Consider the following 21,413-nt stretch of genomic DNA (forward strand, 5'->3'; position numbering starts at 1 on the left):
CTTTTTTTACCTCCTAGAAAGTTAGCCCTTTTATTTAAAAAAAAAAGGAAACCTTTAAGTAAAGAAATAGGAATCTATTCTATTAGTTATTTTACCAAAATATCCATTAACTATCCTTCTGCTTCATATTAAAATACTATCTGTATGTAGTTCAGGGTAGGCTTATTCAGCCAGCAATAAATTTAGCAGTTAGCAAGTTTTCCAACGTTCTTTAAAACTAACTTAAATTTAGGGTTATATTTTCATAACAATATAGGACTGTGGCACTTGGTCACATCCATGATGGTCAAATGAGAATATATAGCATATTATTTTGCTTTCTATCCACACACAAAACCACACTGCCAAATTGAGCCCATACACTTCCTTTCATTCAGACATGAATCATCACTTCTCTGAGGATTAAACACGAAATCAAAAGTGTTTTTTTGCCAATATGATAAATTACTGTCATCCTGAAATCACTTACCTTTTTTTTGTTTGTGGTTTTTAGAGAGAATAAAAGGGAGGGGGATAGGGAGGAGAAAAACATCGATGTGAGAGAGACACATCGATTGGTCGCCTTTCGAGCACTCCGACCGGGGCCAGGGAACGAACCTGTAACCCAGTACATGTTCTTGACCAGGAATCGAACCCTCTACCCTTTTTGGCTTGGGCTGATGCTCTAACTACTGAGCAACACAGGCCAGGGCTGAAATCACTTAAATTTTCTAGAAAATCTGGGTTCTGTAAACTACATTTTCTTTTCAAGGGTAGAGAAAAAAGGCTATGTGCACCCTAACATCTTTCAGACAGAACCCAGAACAAGAAAGAGAGAGAGAGAGAGAGAGAGAGAGAGAGAGAGAGAGAGAGAGAGAGAAAGAGAAACATGTATTTGAGAGACAAACAAGGATAGGTTGCTTCCTGTACACATCCCAACCAGGGATTGAACCTGCAAACCGGGTATGTGCCTTGACTGGGAATCGAAAGATTTTTCAATCCAAAAGAAGAAAAAGGTAGGGAGACTCCCAGAGAGAGTTTGAAATTACTAGGTTTATATTAACAGTTCACTGGGGGAAAAAGGACTCTCAGAAATTTTCCTGTTAGCTAAAACAGCAATGGCCAAAAGTGGAGAAACTACCCTGGCATCTGACAGCAAAACAGGATTTGCTGAAAAAACGTGTGAGCATGTTCTAATTAAGCTATGAGAAGGAAAAGTGAAACAGGATGAGTTTTATCTGTGGTTTGGGAAATTATAACTTAGTCAACAACAAAAATTTATTAAGCCCTTACTATAGGCCACACTGTTGTAAAAACTGGGTTACAACAAGAAAAAGTACACCAGCCCCTGCTTTCAAGGAGTGTGCTCTATAGAAGGGGAAGAGCACAGACCATAAGTAAAAAGTAAATCTCTATCAGGTACTACTAAGCAAATACGCAGTAAAGAAAAAATAAAGTAGAACAAAGAAATGGAAAGAGCTAGGGCGGGGCTATTTCCTACAGGTCAACGGAGAAGGCCTTTCAGATGAGGAGGCAATGGAGTGAACCCTTGAGTGCAGTGAAGGAGCCGTGCACTCAGGTCTCTGAGGAAGGAGTACGTTGGTCAGCAGGAATAACAGGTAAAGTGGTAACATATTTGGTATATTCCATGGAGCCCAATTATAGACAGAGACATAATGTTCAAAAATTAACCTAGTATTTCTTGAGAAGATTTACTAAAGCTGATTGCTACCAGAATACACATAGTATTACATTGATAGGAAGAAACACTGCTCAAAACTATATAAACATGAGATAGATCTGTATTACTGAGAGGGGCTGTCTGACACTATGGTGTGAGAAAAGAGTACTGATCCTGCCCTGGCTGGTGTGGCTCAGCTGGTTGAGTGTCACCTACGGAGGGGTTGCCAGTTCGATTCCCAGTCAAGGCACATACCCGGTTTGCAGGTCCAATCCCTGGTTGGGATGTGTACAGGAAGCAACCTATCCTTGTTTGTCTCTCAAATAAATGTTTCTCTCTCTCTCTCTCTCTCTCTCTCTCTCTCTCTCAAATAAAAACATTTTTTAAAAGGAATATATAATCACAAATAAAATGATAAAGGTTATTAGGTCAAATTAGAAAATTTATTTATATATTATTTAACATTTTTAAACTACTTATAAGTAAAATATTTCAAGGGGATTTCCTTATCTAATCTCCCTCGCTACTCAAAGATATAAAAAGGACTGTGGTGATTGAAATGAAAAGGAGGAATGAAGAGGTGGGTCTGTTCAGGGATTCACTCTATCAGCTCCCACAATTGAGGCTCTCCTTACTCATCCACTTGAATTCCTTCAAGTTATACAGGTCAAAGAGGTTAATGAATTCTGATGATCACTATACACAATCAGAGTGTGTGATTATCTGATCCACTCACAACCTTATGATCACAGTAACAGTTTATGCTGAAACCATATGACATTAACATTATATGAGAACATATGAGAAACAGGGCGGTCCTATGCAAACCGATAGAATGGAGAGCTTGGTAATCAAGAGGGGTATGAGTTTTCCAAGAGGTAAATGGCCTGTTTCTGGTAGTGGGCAGGGCCAGAAAGGTCAGCCTGGCCCTGGAATCAGAGTCCATGAGGAACGTATCAGGGGGAGGTGTGACCAGGGGAGTCTACTGTTAAAATAGAGGCTATGGGACTTACAGGAATTAACTGTTGGCAGGAGGAGATCAAAGCCCTGAAGGTAACTCATCTCCAGTCTGGTAAACATTGCAGGTAATAGAACCACTCTGTATCTTGACTGTGTGAATGTCAATATACTGTGATATCTTAGTATAGCTTTCCAAGAAGTCACTACTGGGGGAAACTGGCTACACAGGAGCTTTCTGTACTATTTCTTATAACTACATATGAATGTATAATTATCTCAAAATAAAGAGTTTAATTTTATAATAATTTAAAAATAAAATTAAGGTTCAACATGTGGTAAAAATTTCTATGCTTTCTGAATTATCACCGTGTGAGCCAAAGCTCACAGAAGGCTTACCTCCCAATCATGGAAGAAAATATGATGAAGACCCATACACTGTGAAATGTTATTTCTGGCCTACAGCAAGATTCAGATGCACAGCACAGCTTTCAGAAAGTCCTCTCATCACACAATAAATACAGTAAAAACAGACATTGCCACATACACTGGGGACTTTGAAACCATTCCTCTCTCCACTGGGGACCGCTGGGACTTCCCCAGGTTCAAGGCCACTCACACGGCTTTCCATATCACTGCCCTCTCCTTCTGTCAACAATCTGTTACTTGCAGGCACTGAGGAGCACGACTCTGGTAACTTTGGCCATGGATGTTTGGGTGGATCTGATTCCTCAGAGGTCAAATGGCCAATAGATATAGAATCAGCGGTTTCTCTGGTGTTCGAAGATGGAATTATGGCATAGGCTTGGTCATCCTTAGTTTTTATTTCCTCCTTCACAGGTGTACTTAAGCAGCTGTTTCCTGAGGAGTAAAACAAAAGACTTAATAAATCTTGCATTGTGTTATTAGTGAGTACAACTGTTAAACTATTCTCAGCTAACTTTCTATCTTCCAACTTCCCCTGTACTAGTAAACTTCCACAGACAAGGGTAGAAAAGGTCACGGTAGCATCATGCAGCCTTCATAGTTGTTAAGGTGAGACCTTGGAGTTTGGCAAAAGAATATACTTACTGACAAAATAAGGAATTAAAAAGAGGTTTTACTACAGACAAAAGCCAGGACAACAACAATAATTATCTAAAGCAATAGCAATTTGAAATATTTCTAAAAATAAGAATTATATTCTAATATATGATGCCAAGAGATGCTACTGAGGAAACATTCCAGTTCAGAGGATGTATGTAAAGAGCACATGTAAGGCTGAGCAGATACAGTAGAAGTTATTTCCTACACTTAATGCTATATCAAACAGTGATCATAAGCACTTCTCCTCTGCCTTCTCTATTCACCCTTCTTCCGCCCTTACACACACGCACGCATTATTTCACCTGTCACATACTAGCTGTGGTGCTGAACCTAGCCACATCTTCTACTTAAGTGTTCTGCAGGTCTCTACACCTGGAGGTTAAAATGCAAGGAAATGTGTAATAAGACTGTGTGCCCTTGGCCTAAATGACCCAGTAATTAAACTATGGTAACGGACTCTATAAAGAAATAGCCATATGTATTGCATAACCGTCTTCTCGGCACTGCCTGCTGCTGATCCCTTCTCTGCCTTCTCCACTTTCCTACCTCCTATCCATTTATCTCAAGTCAATTCAATACCACCTACTCCAAGAAACATTGCCAGTCCAGCCTCCTGTCCCTTTCGGGTCTTTCTCTGGCATACCAGCAACATTCTATGCAATCTCTAACATGGCACTCACCACACTGGCTCTCCACTAAAGTATAAACTCACTGAAGAAAAGTCTATGATTTAAACTCTATTAATAAAGATATTTCAAGAGCAAAAGGTAATGAGCATGGAGAAGCAGCTGAAGGTCAGATGAATCAGGACTATGATAAGGACATTTTTTACACTAGAAGTAGAATATGAATAAAAAAGAAAGAAGTGGGGATAAGACCTAAGCTACACAAGACAAAGGAGCCAGCGCATGCTCACCCTCTGGGGAGTAGCCCCACCATTTCCTTTCCCCTCTCCTTCCCCACAGGCATGCACCTCCTAAACCCTAAAGGACCCCATGAGGCTTGCAAACAGGGGAGCAATGGGCACCGGCCCCTTGTCCCACACTAACCCCTGAACCTGATCCCAAGTGCCCAGAGAACTAGGGCAGCCCAGCCTAGACTCTCCACTGCTTCTTCTATGCTAAGCCCTTTCTCGTTCTACTGTCCCCGGCTTTAATGAATGTTCCCTCATAGTAAAAAAAAATAAAAAAATAAGCTAGTAGTTTTCAAAGATCACTGCCATATAGAGAACTGACTAGCAGAGGTTTCTAAAGTGAACACTGGCAAAACAGGAAGGAAGCAATTCCTGCAATAACCCAGGCAAGAGATAATGGTGTCCTGAAGGAGGAGAAAGCAGGGCGGGCTCCGGGGGAGGCAATGGCTGGATTGGAAGAGTCTATGATTGAAAGACAGACTGGTGGAGGAGCACAAGAAAAAGACAGGAATTACCAATAAGCTCGATTAGTAAAAGGACAAATGCCCCAACATCTATTAAAGCGGCAAAGTGTTAAAGCAGTTTCAGAGATATATGCAGTTTCAGGGGGGAAAGCAAAGTAGTTGAGACTTGCAGATGATGGCTTTAGTATAGAGGAACAGCCAAGGGACTATACATACCATTTCCCAAGACTAAGTAATATTTGTTGTTCTTTTTTATTCTCATTTTTTAAATTTTTTTGTTGTTGAAAGTATTATATATGTCTCCTCTTTCCCCCATTGACCTCTCCCCGCCTGCTCCCACCCCCAGCACAGGCCCTCACCCCCCACTGTCTGTGTCCATTGGTTATGCTTATATGCATGCATATAAGCCCTTTGGTTGATCTCTTACCCGCCACCCCTCTACCCACCCCTGCCTTCCCTCTGAGGTTTGACTGTCTGTCCGATGCTTCTATGTCTCTGAATCTATTTTTGTTCATCTGTTTATGAGTGAAATAAGCCAGTCCAAGAAAGGTAAGTATCACATGATCTCACTCATTTGTGGAATATAATGAACAACATGTTGTTGTTTTTTTTAAACCTTTTTTTTTTGTCTTAAAATTAAGTAAAAAACTAAGAATTGGCAAAGAATTACCTATATTTGGTTTTCTCTGTTCCATATGAGCTCAAGAGAAGCTTTCTAAAAATGTAGTGTAATTGAGTTGCACAAAAATATTTTTTTCCATTTTAGAATCTTTTTTTAAAATATATTTTTATTGATTTCAGAGAGAAAGGGGGAGGGGGAGAGAATTAAACATCCATAAGAGAGAATCATTGATCGGCTGCCTCCTGCACACCCCCTACTGGTGATCATACCCACAACCCAGGCATGTGCTTTTGACTGGAATGGAACCCAGGACCCCTCAGTCAACAGGCCAAGGCTCTGTCCACTGAGCCAAACCAGCTAGGGCATTTTAGAATCTTTTTTATTTAACCACACAGGACCTGCAGGCTGTATGCCTCCCAATTCCACTCCATGCAGCAGGGGTGCTCCTGACCTGTACAGCACTCCCTTGGCTTCCCGACTGAATTACCCCGTAACTCTAGAAGGCTTCTTGGGTAAGCTATGTGGAAAGTGAGATATCTGTCCCAGTGAACATAGACCAAAGGCATGAGATCATCAACCACCTACTAGTTATATGTGAAACAATCAGCCAGCTTCTCACCTGAGAGCCCGATATTATCTGATAGATTCTGGTCCAGCTGCATCCTGCTAGCAGAGGCCACTCCCTCTGAAGGTACTTCTATGTTCTCCAGCTTCACTGCTGCTTCTGGCTGTTCACTGACCTTGAGGTCGTCTGGGTCTGGGTCAGGGGTAGGGCCCTGTGCCCCATCGACTGCAGCTGACAGTTCCTCATCCTCCTCATTCTTAGGCCGCTTAGAGTGAGAACTAGTGCACTGGAAGCTATTAACAAGAGAAGCTGTGGTCAGAGCAATGTTTGCAAAGAACAGGGATAAAACATACCAATGCAAATGTTATTTTCACTTACTGAAAGAAGAAAACAAATTGATAGTTTTTTAAATTATTGTGCAGAAATTATCTTCACAATTAAAAGATTAATTTTGACTTTGAAATCTTAAGTTTTAACAATTCACTAAAAATTAAAATTAAGCCCTAGCCAGTTTGCTCAGTGGCTAGAGCATCAGCCTGCAGACTGAAGGGTCCTTGGTTCCATTCCAGTCAACAGCACATGCCTGGGTTGTGGGCTGGATCCCCAGTAGGGGGCATGCAGAAAGCAGCAAATTCTCTCTCATCATGCAAGTTTCTAACTCTCTCTCCCTCTCTCTTCCTCTCTGAAATCAATAAAAATATTTTTTAAATTTAAAATTAAAACAATTGTAAATAATTGATTATTATATACTGTTGGGGGAAAGTCTTTGCTAAAAGTTTATAACAATATTGAAAGAAATCTAAAAATAAAAAGAAAGTGAAAAATGATGACGTGGGGGAAATCTAATCAATGAATCAAGTATTATTTAGTTAATGAGAAATAAAGACGAAAATGAGGAGAGCCCATAAAGCCACTGTTAAAATCTGTGTAGATTTGCATTCCAATGTGAACAGGTGACCACATTTCCCTGATTTTTGTGTAAGTCTTAAGTTTTCATTAAAATCATTAAAAATAAATGCCAAATCATCATTAGCTAAAGGAAATAAGAAGAAGGACGGTCAACTGTATGTATTTGACATTTATATCAACTTATTATTTTCAGAGTGGACACCATTTTTTAATTTTTTCCTCTTTCAGTATTTTCCAGCAAGTCACTTGATAGCTTTGTCATAGATGCCTTTTGTATATGACACAACATTTCTAACACTCATTTAGAAAAAAGTGCAATTCAAATCAAAGCAATATGTATTTCAGTGCCCCCAAATACATACACATAGACACACAAACAGCACAAAGGAAGACAGGAAGAGCAGAGATCTGAGATAAAGGGGTAGCTTTGGATAACCTATGTAAATTGGCTCTGGCTGTTGCTGGTAGTGACAGTACTAGTACCAGATCACCATTATCACGTGTACTGAGAACCCATGCACGGGCCTATGTAGAAAATCTTCACATTACTAATAGCATAGTACACGTAAAGTTAGATAACTGACATCTCTTTGAGATTTCAATGAATCATTCCCTACATCAGATTTCCCTAGATAGGGCTTTACTTAAGGGAGTTAGAGAACTATGATCAAGCTGCAAAGCTGAGCATAATCAACAAGCCCCTAAACATTAGCTTTTCAAACTAAGTGAGCATGAGCAAAGTCCACTGATTATTTTAACCTGCTGAAGGCATTTCAAATCTGTTCCATGTCATGAATCTATCTTCTCTGTCAACCCAAAAGGGCCACTGTGGTTAGTAACTAGGAGACCAGGTCATACATTTAATTAAAGTATTGTATTTTTTCTGACCATTAAAGAGAAATTCTCAACAAGATCTACTGGTGTTTCTTCTGAACTCAAGATTAACTACTGCCCCCTTCCACAGCTAGTGTCTTTCGTAATGTGGATGAACATGTTTATCAAAGGCATTGACTCTCTAAATCTTGTGTTTCCCAAACTGTTTTTAATGCAACCCATAATAAGTTATACATTCTAGATGGTGACACAACACACACATGCACACATACTCATACATGTCATGAGTTAATACTTACCCTTCCCACACAGGAAGGACTATGATACTTTTTATTCTACTTTACTTCCTAATTTAAAAATGTTGTTCCTAACCTACTAAATTGCTCTGAAAACTAACAGTTTGAAAATCACTGCTATAAACTATAAGGTGAAATAGAACACCTCAGTTTGAGTCCTGCTACTAAATCTGTGCCTCAGGGATTTCTCTCATAAAATGCGGAAGTTTGACTCCATGTTCTTAAGGTTCCTCCGCTCACTATCATTCTAAAATAGCAGAAAATAAATGTCAGGAAAAATAAAAGAGAATCAGAAAATAAGCATCAAAAGTGTGGGCAAAGATTTAAAATTACAGTGTTATTTTAGTTAATAGCAAAAAAACTGGAAACAAGCTACAGGTCCAAACACAGGGGATTAGTTAAATACATGCAGTCATTAAAAATCACGTTGTAGCAATCATTTGATTACATTAAAACACTCACAAAACTGGTCATCAAATTGCTAATAGAGCGTCGCCCCAATTTTAGAAAGGCATATAATACTATATGATATAGAATCAATATATATGTAAAGGATATATACAAAATGTTAACACTGGTTATCTCTGGATTGTGAGGTTATGAGTGATTTGGGATTCCTTCATTATTCTTTTCCTTATTTTACAAATTTTCTCCAATGCACAAATATTACCTTTACAATCTGAAAGAAAAACAATGAGTAATATTGGAGAGTAAAAATGTAATATAACCCTGGAAAACATCAAGAGCCTAAAAATGTTGCCTGAGGACCTGAGCAACATAACACATACCCTATTCAATGGGTTTTAAACTAGCTAGATACCCATGACAGGTGTAAAAGCTTCTGAAATGGCCCTGGCCACGAAAATGGAATGTAGAATGAAGTTCACGGGGACAACCATATTACAGAAACACCACATGCTTGGCTTTCTATCTCATAAAAGAATAAAACCAAGTGTATAAAATGGGGCAAAAAATAGGCATCCCGATGAGAAAATTAATATCAAATGAAGAAGAAAACTACTGAAGTCAGAGAGAAAATCAATAGCAAAATGAAAAGGTTGGAAATCAAGTTACTGAAGTTAATAAAAGTATGGAGATGAATAAGGAGCACCACCAATACAACTTTAAAAAACATTAGTATAAGAGATCCAAGAGGTTCTAGTATTGTTTTACTTGCCATGTGTAACAACTTCAGGAATATTTTCAAACACAAAATACAACTCTTCCTACTTCTATTTATTTATTACATTTCTCAAGAATTAAAATATTTTTCCTCAGATTTTCAGTAAGATATGATGTAAACTTATGAGGAATAAATTTTCAGCAAGGCAAAAAGTCTTTGAGAATATCACATCATAACCCATTTTAACTGCATAAGTACAAGTGGGATGGGGGATGGTGGGATCGTTACCTCCTGGATGCTCTTATTTTCCTCCTCCTTTGCAGCCATGCTTTTACTTCAGGGGTGGTTTCCGGAGTAGGCTTTGTGTGATCAATGGTGTATATATCCTTTCCTTGTTTCCAAAGCTGGTATCTGTCTGGCTGAAATTTCTTCACAAAAATATCCATTGAAATTTTCACCATGTCATTCCTGCAGGTGCACTGAAACACAAAGGGGATGTTGTGCTTTAAACATTTCACTAGCTACATGTAGCTACTTGACTCCTACTTTAAATGTGACTCACAAGAATATTTAGTCGCCACATATATGAGGATGTTTTACATTTTCAAACATTCAGTGAGGGGTAAATTCAATTTCTTCTAAAGGGAGGCGAGAACCTGCATATTCACACTTATAAATGGTAAAATAATATGTTCAAAGGCATGGTAGAGTTGATAGGGAACTGTGTACCAGGAACAACTAAAAGGAAAGTGCACTCATTCAAAAGCAGGCCTGCAACAGAAGGATTAACCTCTCTCCCATCAAAAAGGCTGTATCAGTGAGCTGAATGCTGAAAGGTCTGTGAAGCTAAAAACCTGGGTTCACAAACAAACGTAGCCAATGAATGTGATTAGAATAATTAAACCAATGGGAAGAGATAAATTTTCTTCAAGATACATTTTAATCACATTATGTTTATTAACAAACATACTCTCAAAAAGTGGCCAACAATTAGGAGCAAAAGAAGATTCTCTTCTACATCATATCACATAAAACACACCCACTACAAAACACTACTACAAACATATCCACCAGGAAAAAGGAATAGTATTAAAGTGAGTTCAAAGAAAAGATTATTTTGAATCCACTAAGACTTCGATTTTCATGAATATATACTTACCTAGCACCTAGGAGACCTATCTTATAAAGCAAGTTTCCTATAAAGACTTCACACAGGTTCAATTGCATCCAGCCCAAACTTCATCCAACAGGACAGACATTAATCAAATAGTGGTAGAGAATTGTCTCAAAGGTGTAACTAATAGCCCTAACGAGTTTGGGTCAGTGGATAGAACGTCGGCCTGCGGACTCAAGGATCCCAGGTTTGGTTCTGGTCAAGGGCATGTACCTTGGTTGTGGGCACATCCCCAGTGGGGGATGTGCAGGAGGCAGCTGATTGATGTTTCTCTCACATCAATGTTTCTAACTCTCTCTCCCTCTCTCTTCCTCTCTGTAAAAAATCAATAAAATATATTTTTTTAAAAAGGTGTAACTAATATACCTTGGAAAACCCAACACACCGGGCAACAGACTGGTTGACTCAACAGCAGCTTTGAAACTGTAAGTCTCTCAATATTTTGTTGATACAATTATCATCTCCATGCAAATTAATTACTGTTTTAATAATGTCCAGTACAAAACTTCCCTCCATAGAATTCAAATGTTGACAGGCATTATGATTTAAAAGTTCAGAGAACAACATGCCTTAAAACAACTTCTACTGCAAACAAATATGCTGTTATCAATGATATGACAATTCTTCCAATCTCCTACATACATACTCAACATTTCCTAATCCATCTTTCCCCTCTTCCCTTAGAAATCCAGTCTGTCATCAACTACCATTAATTCTTCTTCTGAAATGTCTCCTGTACAAATTCCTTATACCAGTCTCTCCTAGCACCAATTCATCTTTACAGCTGTCACTTTAATCTCCCCCAAATGTCTTGTAATCTTTTGTATCTGAGTTCAATAGAGTGTAATCACCCTTTAGAATTAAGTCTCAATTCCTGAGCTGGGCATTCAAGGGCTCCAAGATTTAACTCCACCGGTAAAATTTCCAGGTTTCTCTCCCATTGCCAGTAAACATGAATATTCCTCTTCAACCCAAGAAGTATAGTCACAGGAGCCCAAGTGCCCCCTTATGCTTCCTCACCTCAACACTACTGCTTCTACCACAAAGCCCTTCTGCTCACCATTCTGCTATCCAAAGAAAATTCATAATAAACACTGGAAGCAAATTGTACCAAATGTCTGCTTGTGGGACTATTAATCTACATCACTGCTTTCTATTGTTACGTACAGAGAGAGTTCTTATTGTACTCATTTTGGCTTAGAAATATGGAAAATGAAGATCCTGAGAAATTTTAATATATTTGGTTTAAGATGTAATATTTCCACTAAAGAAAAAAATAGAAGCTTAGACTCATCAGCAGAAACTTTCTTATATTCTTATAGTGTTACTAATATTTGCTTCATGAAAAATAAAATTGAGTGGACAATATAGGTACTATAAGTTTCTTTGTCAGGGAGAATTCTGTCTCACACATTTCAATTTCCTATGACCCTCTCCCAGAAGTCTTGAATTTTGTAAATATGCAACAAGATCTACCACTCCGCTGACTGCTTGACTCACTGTAATTACAATAGATAAATATTATCTTTAATTTTAAAAATTCAGAAATGAAGTAAAAAATACTCAAAATAATGAAAGAAACAATGTCAGAGTCAAAAACAACAAGCTTCAGCAGCACAGTGAAAATCTACTCTTGTTAATACTAGAAAATAACATTCATCTAAACCCTTGTGAAGATTAAATGAGATTATCTAAGAGAATGCATAGTAGGAAATGAAGATATTAACAGCCTCATTTAGAAATAAACTTAGTGACTACATAATGGTACAAAGAGCAATAACCAGGTAAAACAGGTAAAACTTTTCAAGCAAACTATTTTTTAAATGAAGTCAAAATACCAATATGAATGGATTTTGTGGCTTTTCCTTTTAAGAACATACATATTAATTTTAAGTGTTAAGTTCAAATTTAAAGAGAATTATCAGGAGTCTATGTACATTGAATTCTTCTATCTTCACTACCCTAAGATTTATTATACAGAATCATGATTATGTTGTTCCTGTCTCCAGGAAGTCAAATACATGCTCTCCATTATTTATACTGAAAACCAATCATCTAATTTAAATATAAAAATATTTTTTAAAATAAGCAACTTTCTAAGACAGAAAATAGTAAGTTAGAATTTGAATTATAGAATTAGAAAGTTCATATAACCAAAATATAAGATTAAAAAATAAGAAGGTAATACTTAACAAATACCTAAACTAAAGTATTACTTTACTATATGTTTTTGTGACACACAGCATGACTAATTTTTTAATTGCGTTTATGTGCAAATTTCTGGTAAGGAAGGCTTTGAAGGTATGCAAAAATGTGTGAAATTACTCTGCTTTTCAGTATATTTACAACAATTAAAATGATAATTAGGAAAGAACAAAGGAAAAAATATCTTAAAATACAACAAAGTAAGCCTCTTGATGTACCTGTTAAGGTTGTTATATGGTTGTTAAATGGGTATTATGAGTTGAATTGTGTCCCCCTGCAAAGGTATGTTAAAATGTGAACCCTCCAGTCTATCAGAATGTGACCTTATTTGGAAATAGGGTATGACAGAAGTAATTACTTATGGTCATATTGGTGTATGAAGATGCAGTTACCCAGGAAAGATGTGTGGAGGACCCTCTTATCTGATGGCTTGGGCATCCATGAGTTATACAGAAGACCAAAACAGTTTTTAAAAATTTTTAAGAAATGCTGCCAGCCTGGACTCAAAGGGACAGAGGAAGCATGAAATGAAGGCAAATGTCCCTAATGGCAAAGCCACAATTAAGAGGACTGAGCCTCGGGCTCTCATCAGGCTATTACAGAGCACATAGAGATAGCCAACAGACATATGAGGAACTGCTCAACATCACTAGTCATCAAGGAAATGCAAATTAAAACCACAAAGGGGAATAGCCACACTGATCAGAATGGCCATCATCAATAAATCCAACAAACAAGTGTTGGTGAGGATGTGGGGAAAAGGGAATCCTTGTGTACTGCTGGTGAGATTGACAACTGATGCAGCCACTATGGAAAACAGTATAGAGATTACTCAAATAATTAAAAATAGAGCTTTCATATGACCCAGCAATTCAACTTCTGGATATTTATTTATTACTTCATTTAACATATATATATATATATATATATATATATATATATATATATATATATAATAAATGAAGTAATAAATAAATTTAGTGTGAGTTAACAGTATGGAAGTTATATATATATATATATTACTTTGTTTATATATATAAGTTAATATATATATTACTTTGAAAAGATATGTGCATACCTATGTTCAATGCAACATTATTTTCAATAGCCAAAATATGGAAGCAACCTAGCTGTACACTGATAGGTAAATGAATAAAGAAGATGCGATATGAAGATGGAGTAGGTTTATACTACATCATACCAAACGTATAGAAGAGAAAGGCCCAGCTCTTTGGGAAACTTCCATACTGTTAACTCACACTAAATTTATAGATGTCCAGAAATCTGAAAACTTACTCTGCTATACTAAGCATAGTTATTTCTGGTTCCAAATATAATTGAGGGACAAAATTTTGCAATATGCACTCTATAAACTAGTATTTCTGATCAGTATTTTCTAGCATTTTGTTCCAATGAAGAAGCCACTCAACTTTTAAGGAATTTAATCAATTATTTTATGAGAAACATGGTCTAATATAGAGTTGTTACATAAAACAAATTTAGGAGAGGAAGGAGAAAATGGCGACGGAATAGAGTCGGGTTTGGAGTCTGTTCCTGGGGCGGAGAGTCGGAGCAGCAGAGGCTCGCAGAGGGAGTGTATGTGGGCAAGCCAAGGGACAGCTAAACTCCAGGAGAAGGCAGGGGAGTGCTGGGCAGTGTTCCTCTGACCGCGCAGCACCCACAGGGGCTGGGTCCCCTCCCGGAGCTGCGGGCTCACCGGGCGCCTCGCCATCTTGCAAGGAAAGGAGGATTTTAGTGGAAACCTGACTTTCTGCGACAACTGCAAACACTGAACTGCTGGGAGCACCAGACCACCGGTCCCCTATCAGCGCAAACATTCGGATTCAAAGAAACTCTTCACTGCACCACGGAAAGGTCAGATTTCGTCTGAAATAAGCTGCGGTTTCTAATCCCCGCGGTGGGTGAGGGAAGCGCTGGGTGAGGGAAGCGCGGCAGCCGCAGGACCGGCAGGAGCCGGGAGGTCTGTGCCTAGAAAAATCAGCGGCAGTTGGAACTGCCGTGATCCGTGAATGAGGAGGGGGGTCTTCTGAGCTGCTAACAGAAGTGACCTCTTGAAAGCAACTCATTTTAATCTGACGAGGAGGGTCAGACTAAGAATTTTCAAAGGAGTGCAGGCTCCTTAGTCTGGCGCACAGACCCACGGTCCGCACAACTGGGCTCTTTCCGACTCTGATTGCTAAGCCCAACACATAGAAAAACCCAGGTGGAAACCCTGAAAGACTGCAGGGGGAAGGTGTTTTTTCGGAACCTGGGGACCAGAGCTGCGTGTGACCATCAGAGAGGCAGCTCTGAGGCGCACACCTCCACAAGCTCTGAGGCGCACACCTCCACAAACCGGTAGTGAGTGCCATAGAGGGGAAAAAAAAAAAAAAAAAAGAGCTAGAGAGGCCCAGAAGTCAATTCAGAAACACTGCCACCCAGGGGCTGAAACGCTAATTGTCTCTGGTGTAATAAAAAATAAATACGAGAAATTAAGACACGGCTGGCTTAAAAAGCAGGACTGGCTTCCAACACTGAGGAGCCCTGGAATGAAGCTGAACTGAAATACCGCCCAGACTGGGAAAAAGGCGTACCAAACAGAATAATAGAGGAAGTGAATGACAGCCGCTACTGCACATTTTAGTCTTCCTATTTTTTAATTTTCAATTCTTTTTTCAATTTTTTAAATTTTTTATTCTCATATTTTTTATTTTCATTTTTTGCATCTTTTACTTAAGAAACTAATTTTTTTTTCTTTTTCCTCACTCGACTTTCACCTTTTTAATTATTACATTTTTATTTTCAATCAGCACTATTATTACTATTATTTTACTTTTTTTTTTTTTAATGTCATTTGATTTTCTCTTTCTTTTATTTTTGGATTAGTGTCCTACATTCGATTTGCATCTTTCCCTTACAATCGCTTTACCCTATCTCAAAGCTAACATTATGCCATCACTCTCCTCCTAACCTTTCCCCTTTTGGTCCCCAGTTTATCTTAACCCTTTCTGGCTTTAGATTTTCCCTACTTTTTCAGTTTACTCCCTGCTAAAACTTCACCCTACTTATATATCTAATTCCCAACCCCCTGCTCCAAATCCATACAAACCTCTCTCTACGCTACCTTAAAAAAATTATTTTTCTCTCGGGCCTTTTGTTGTTGTTTGCTTGAATGTTGATTAGATTGAATTTTTATGCTTTTTTATGAGATTGTTTTGATTATTCTTTTTGTTGGTTTGGTTGGTTCTTTTGTTTGCTTTGTTTTTGTTTGTTTTTTACTTTTGTTTTCCCTTGCCTCACTTGATATTAGCTGCTGTTACAGTTTGTATTAATCTCCAGGCTCGTGTTGCTGGAATTTGCTGGGAATAGTGGTTGTTCTAGTGGAGTTTACTCCCCATATATATAGTTTGTTCCCCTTTTCTCTCTTAGTATCATTCTTGTCTCTCTTACTTTTTTTTTCTTTTCTTTTTCTTTTCTGTTATTTCTTTTTCTTTTCTTTCTTTCTGCTCTTTTCCCAAGTTCAGATTCACACTCTTTGTTGTTGTTTTTTTTCGTTGTTGTTCTTTCTTTTTACTCTCCCTCTTCCACTCCTATTCCCTAATTTGTCTTTCTCTGGTGGTTACCTTTATTGGAGGTTATTAATATCGTGAATACAATTCTGTTCAGTGCTTTGTCTGTTGTGCCTGGTTGTGTTGTATTTTATACCTTTAAATCAACGCCAGAGAGAGAAATCTATATAACCAGACATCCAGAGAAGAGAGACCATGAGGAGACAAAGAAACAGCCCCCACAGGAAAGAGAAGCAGGCATCACCAGAAAAGGAAGTAAACGATTTAGAGGCAAACAACCTATCAGAGAAAGAATTCAGAGAAATGGTCATAAAGTGGCTGAAAAGGATGGAAGACAAATTCGACAATATGAGTAAGAACCAAGAAGAAATGAAGAAGAACCAAGAAGAAATGAAAAATGACATCGCTGCTGTAAAGAACTCAATAGAAAGCATCAAGAGTAGACTAGATGAAGCAGAGGACCGCATAAGTGAGCTAGAAGACAAGATGGAAAAAAATACCCAATTACAACAGCTTCTAGAAACAAAAATTAGAAAGATTGAGGAGAGCGTAAGGGAACTTCGGGACAATACAAAACAAAACAACATCAGGATAATAGGGGTGCCAGAAGGAAAGGAAACTGAGCAAGGAATAGAAAACCTGTTTGAAGAAATAATAACAGAAAACTTCCCTGATATAGGGAAGAAAAAACCCACACAAATCCAAGAAGCTCACAGAGTTCCAAGCAAAATGAACCCCAAAAGACCGACGCCAAGGCACATTATAGTTAAGTTGGCAAACACCAACGACAAAGTAAGAATCTTACAAGCGGCCAGAGAGAGACAGACAGTTACATACAAAGGAACCCCCATCAGACTAGCAACAGATTTCTCAACAGAAACTCATCAGGCCAGAAGGGAATGGAATGAAATATACCAAGTCATGCAAAGGAAGGGTCTAAATCCAAGAATACTGTACCCAGCAAGGCTATCAATCAAAATTGAAGGTGAAATCAGGAGCTTCACAGACAAAAAAGGACTAAGGGAGTTTATCACCACCAAACCAGCAATGAAAGAAATGCTAAAGGGTCTGGTGTAAAAAAAAAAAAAAAAGAAAGAAATAGGAAGCAAAGAAGGTACACAGGGGTATAGAATAAAAATGGCGTCAAATAAGTACCTATCAATAATAACTTTAAATGTAAATGGATTGAATGCCCCAATCAAAAGACACAGGGTAACAGACTGGATAAGAAAACAAAACCCAGATATCTGCTGTCTACAGGAAACCCACCTCAAAAAAAAGGATGCATACAGACTGAGAGTAAAGGGATGGAAAAAGGTTTTCCAGGCAAATGGAAATGAAAAAAAAGCTGGGGTTGCAATACTTATATCTGACAAATTAGATCTCAAAGTGAAGGACATAACAAGAGATAATGAAGGCCACTTCATAATACTAAAGGGAGAAATCCAACAAGAAGAAATAACTCTGGTAAACATATATGCACCCAATACAGGAGCACCAAGATACATTAAAAAACTCCTGGAAGATATCAAAGGAGAGATTGACAGTAATACAATCATAGTAGGAGACTTCAATACCCCACTATCACCATTGGACAAATCCTCTAAACAAAAAATCAGCAAAGAAACATCAATCCTAAATGACTCACTAGAACAGATGGAATTAATCAACATCTTCAGAACATTTCACCCCAAAGCCACAGAATATACATTCTTCTCAAGTGCACATGGGTCATTTTCAAAGATAGACCATATGTTAGGACATAGGCAAAGTCTCTCCAAATTAAAGAAGATAGAAATCATATTAAGTATCTTCTCAGATCACAGTGGCATAAAACTGGAAATCAACTACAATAAAAACAACCCAAAGAAATCAAACACTTGGAGACTAAACAGCATGCTATTAAACCATGACTGAGTTACCAAAGACATCAAGGAAGAAATAAAAAACATCATGGCAACAAACGACAATGAAAACACAACAATCCAAAATCTATGGGACACAGCGAAAGCAGTCCTGAGAGGGAAGTTCATAGCTCTACAAGCCTACTGCAAAAAACAAGAAACAATGGTAATAAATTACCTAACCCAACAACTCAAAGAGTTAGAGAGAGAGCAACAAGATAAACCCAGTGTAAGCAGAAGGAAAGAAATAATAAAGATCAGAGCGGAGATAAACGACATAGAGACCAAAGAAACAATACAAAAGATCAACAAAACCAAGAGCTGGTTCTTTGAAAGGATAAACAAGATTGATGGACCTCTAGCCAGGCTCACCAAGAAGCAAAGAGAGAGGACCCAAATAAACAAAATCAGGAATGAAAGAGGTGAAATAACAACAGATCCCGACGAAATACAAAGGATTGTTACAAAATACTACGAACAACTCTATTCCAACAAACTGGACAACCTAGAGGAAATCGACATATTCCTAGAAAAATACAACCTTCCAAAACTCAATCAGGAAGATTCTAAACAGCTCAACATGCCAGTAACTATGGAAGAAATTGAAGCAGTCATCAAAAAGCTTCCGGCAAACAAAAGCCCGGGGCCAGATGGCTTCACAGGAGAGTTTTATCAAACTTTCAAGGAAGAACTAAAACCTATCCTCCTCAGACTATTCCAAAAAATTCAAGAGGAAGGAACACTTCCAGGCTCCTTCTATGAAGCCAGCATCACCCTAATACCAAAACCAGATAAAGACAACTCAATGAAAGAGAATTACAGGCCAATATCCCTCATGAACATTGATGCCAAAATCCTCAACAAAATTCTAGCAAATCGGCTCCAGCAGTACATCAGAAAGATCATACACCATGACCACGTAGGATTTATCCCAGGAATGCAAGGATGGTACAATATCTGCAAATCAATAAACGTGATACATCACATAAACAAATTGAGAGATAAAAATCACATAGTCATATCAATAGATGCAGAAAAAGCATTTGACAAAATCCAACACCCTTTCTTGATAAAAACTCTCAACAAGGTGGGAATAGAAGGCTCATACCTCAACATAATAAAAGCTATTTATGATAAACCCACAGCAAACATCATACTCAATGGGCAAAAACTAAAACCATTTCCCCTAAGAACAGGAACAAGACAGGGATGCCCACTCTCACCACTCCTGTTTGACATAGTACTGGAAGTATTAGCTATCGCAATTAGGCAAGAAGAAGAAATAAGAGGCATCCAAATTGGAAAAGAAGAAGTGAAGCTGTCCTTATTTGCAGATGACATGATATTGTACATAAAAAACCCAAAAGATTCCATCAAAAAACTAATAGACTTAATAAATGAATTCGGCAATGTAGCGGGATACAAAATTAACCCCAAGAAATCTATGGCTTTTCTATACACCAATAATGAACTTACAGAAAGAGAGACTAAAAAAGCAATCCCATTTACCATCGCACCAAAAAAATTAAGATACCTAGGAATAAACTTAACTAAGGAGGTAAAAGACCTATACGCAGAAAACTACAGGACACTGAAAAAAGAGATAGAGGAAGACGTAAACAGATGGAAGAACATACCATGTTCCTGGATTGGTAGAATCAACATCATTAAAATGTCCATACTACCCAAAGCAATCTACAGATTCAATGCACTCCCCATCAAAATACCAACAGCATATTTCACAGACCTAGAAAGAACTCTCCAAAAATTCATCTGGAATAAAAAAAGACCCCGACTAGCCTCAGCAATCCTCAGAAAGAAGAATAAAGTAGGTGGGATCTCAATACCAGATTTCAAGCTGTATTACAAAGCCACTGTTCTCAAAACAGCCTGGTACTGGCACAAGAACAGACATATTGATCAATGGAACAGAATAGAGAACCCAGATATCGACCCAAACCACTATGCTCAATTAATATTTGACAAAGGAGGCAAGAACATACAATGGAGTCAAGACAGTCTCTTCAATAAATGGTGTTGGGAAAACTGGACAGATACATGCAAAAAAATGAAACTAGATCACCAACTTACACCATACACAAAAATAAACTCAAAATGGATACAGGACTTAAACATAAGACGGGAAACCATAAAAATACTAGAGGAATCCACAGGCAACAAAATATCAGACATATGCCACAAGAACTTCTTCACTGACACTGCCCCTAGGGCAATGGAAGCTAAAGAGAAAATGAACAAATGGGACTACATCAAAATAAAAAGCTTTTTTACAGCAAAAGAAACCATCAACAAAACAACAAGAAAGCCCACTGCATGGGAAAACATATTTGCAAATGCTATCACTGATAAAGGTTTAATCTCCAACATCTACAGGCAGCTTATGCAACTTAATAAGAGGAAGATAAATGATCCAATAAAAAAATGGGCAACAGACCTAAACAGAATATTTTCAAAAGAAGACAGAAGAAAGGCCAAGAGACACATGAAAACATGTTCAAAGTCACTTATTATCCGAGAGATGCAAATCAAAACAACAATGAGGTACCATCTCACACCTGTCAGAATGGCTATCATCAACAAATCAACAAACAACAAGTGTTGGCGAGGATGCGGAGAAAAAGGAACCCTCGTGCACTGCTGGTGGGAATGCAGACTGGTGCAGCCACTGTGGAGAACAGTATGGAGTTTCCTCAAAAAACTGAAAATGGAACTCCCATTTGACCCAGTAATCCCACTCCTGGGAATATATCCGAAGAAACTAGAAACACCAATCAGAAAGGATATATGCACCACTATGTTCATAGCAGCACAATTTACAATAGCTAAGATTTGGAAACAGCCTAGGTGCCCATCAGCAGATGACTGGATCGGAAAACTGTGGTACATCTACACAATGGAATACTATGCTGCCATAAAAAAGAAGGAATTCTCATCATTTGCAGCAACCTGGATGGAATTGGAGAACATTATGCTAAGTGAAATAAGCCAGTCAATGAAGGAACAATACCACATGATCTCACTCATTTAGGGATAGTAAAGAACATTATAAAGTGGTGAACAAAAAGATAGATACAGAGACAGTAAAGCATCAAACAGACTTTCAAATTACAG

At 38.0% G+C, this 21,413-nt stretch overlaps 1 protein-coding gene across 1 annotated transcript in view; it reads right to left on the bottom strand.

Moving 5' to 3' along the window:
• KDM4C (lysine demethylase 4C) overlaps nucleotides 1-21,413 on the bottom strand; it is a 328,665-nt gene that overhangs the window by 135,465 nt on the left and 171,787 nt on the right. The window contains exons 9-11 of the mRNA XM_028150623.2: nucleotides 9,718-9,908; nucleotides 6,322-6,560; nucleotides 3,237-3,478 (exon numbers count right to left, since the gene is read on the bottom strand). Of these exons, the coding sequence (XP_028006424.2) occupies nucleotides 3,237-3,478; nucleotides 6,322-6,560; nucleotides 9,718-9,908 (672 nt within the window). The remainder of the gene's footprint in view (nucleotides 1-3,236; nucleotides 3,479-6,321; nucleotides 6,561-9,717; nucleotides 9,909-21,413) is intronic.

Source organism: Eptesicus fuscus, chromosome 15, assembly GCF_027574615.1.
Source record: "Eptesicus fuscus isolate TK198812 chromosome 15, DD_ASM_mEF_20220401, whole genome shotgun sequence".
Lineage (NCBI taxonomy): Eukaryota > Metazoa > Chordata > Mammalia > Chiroptera > Vespertilionidae > Eptesicus > Eptesicus fuscus.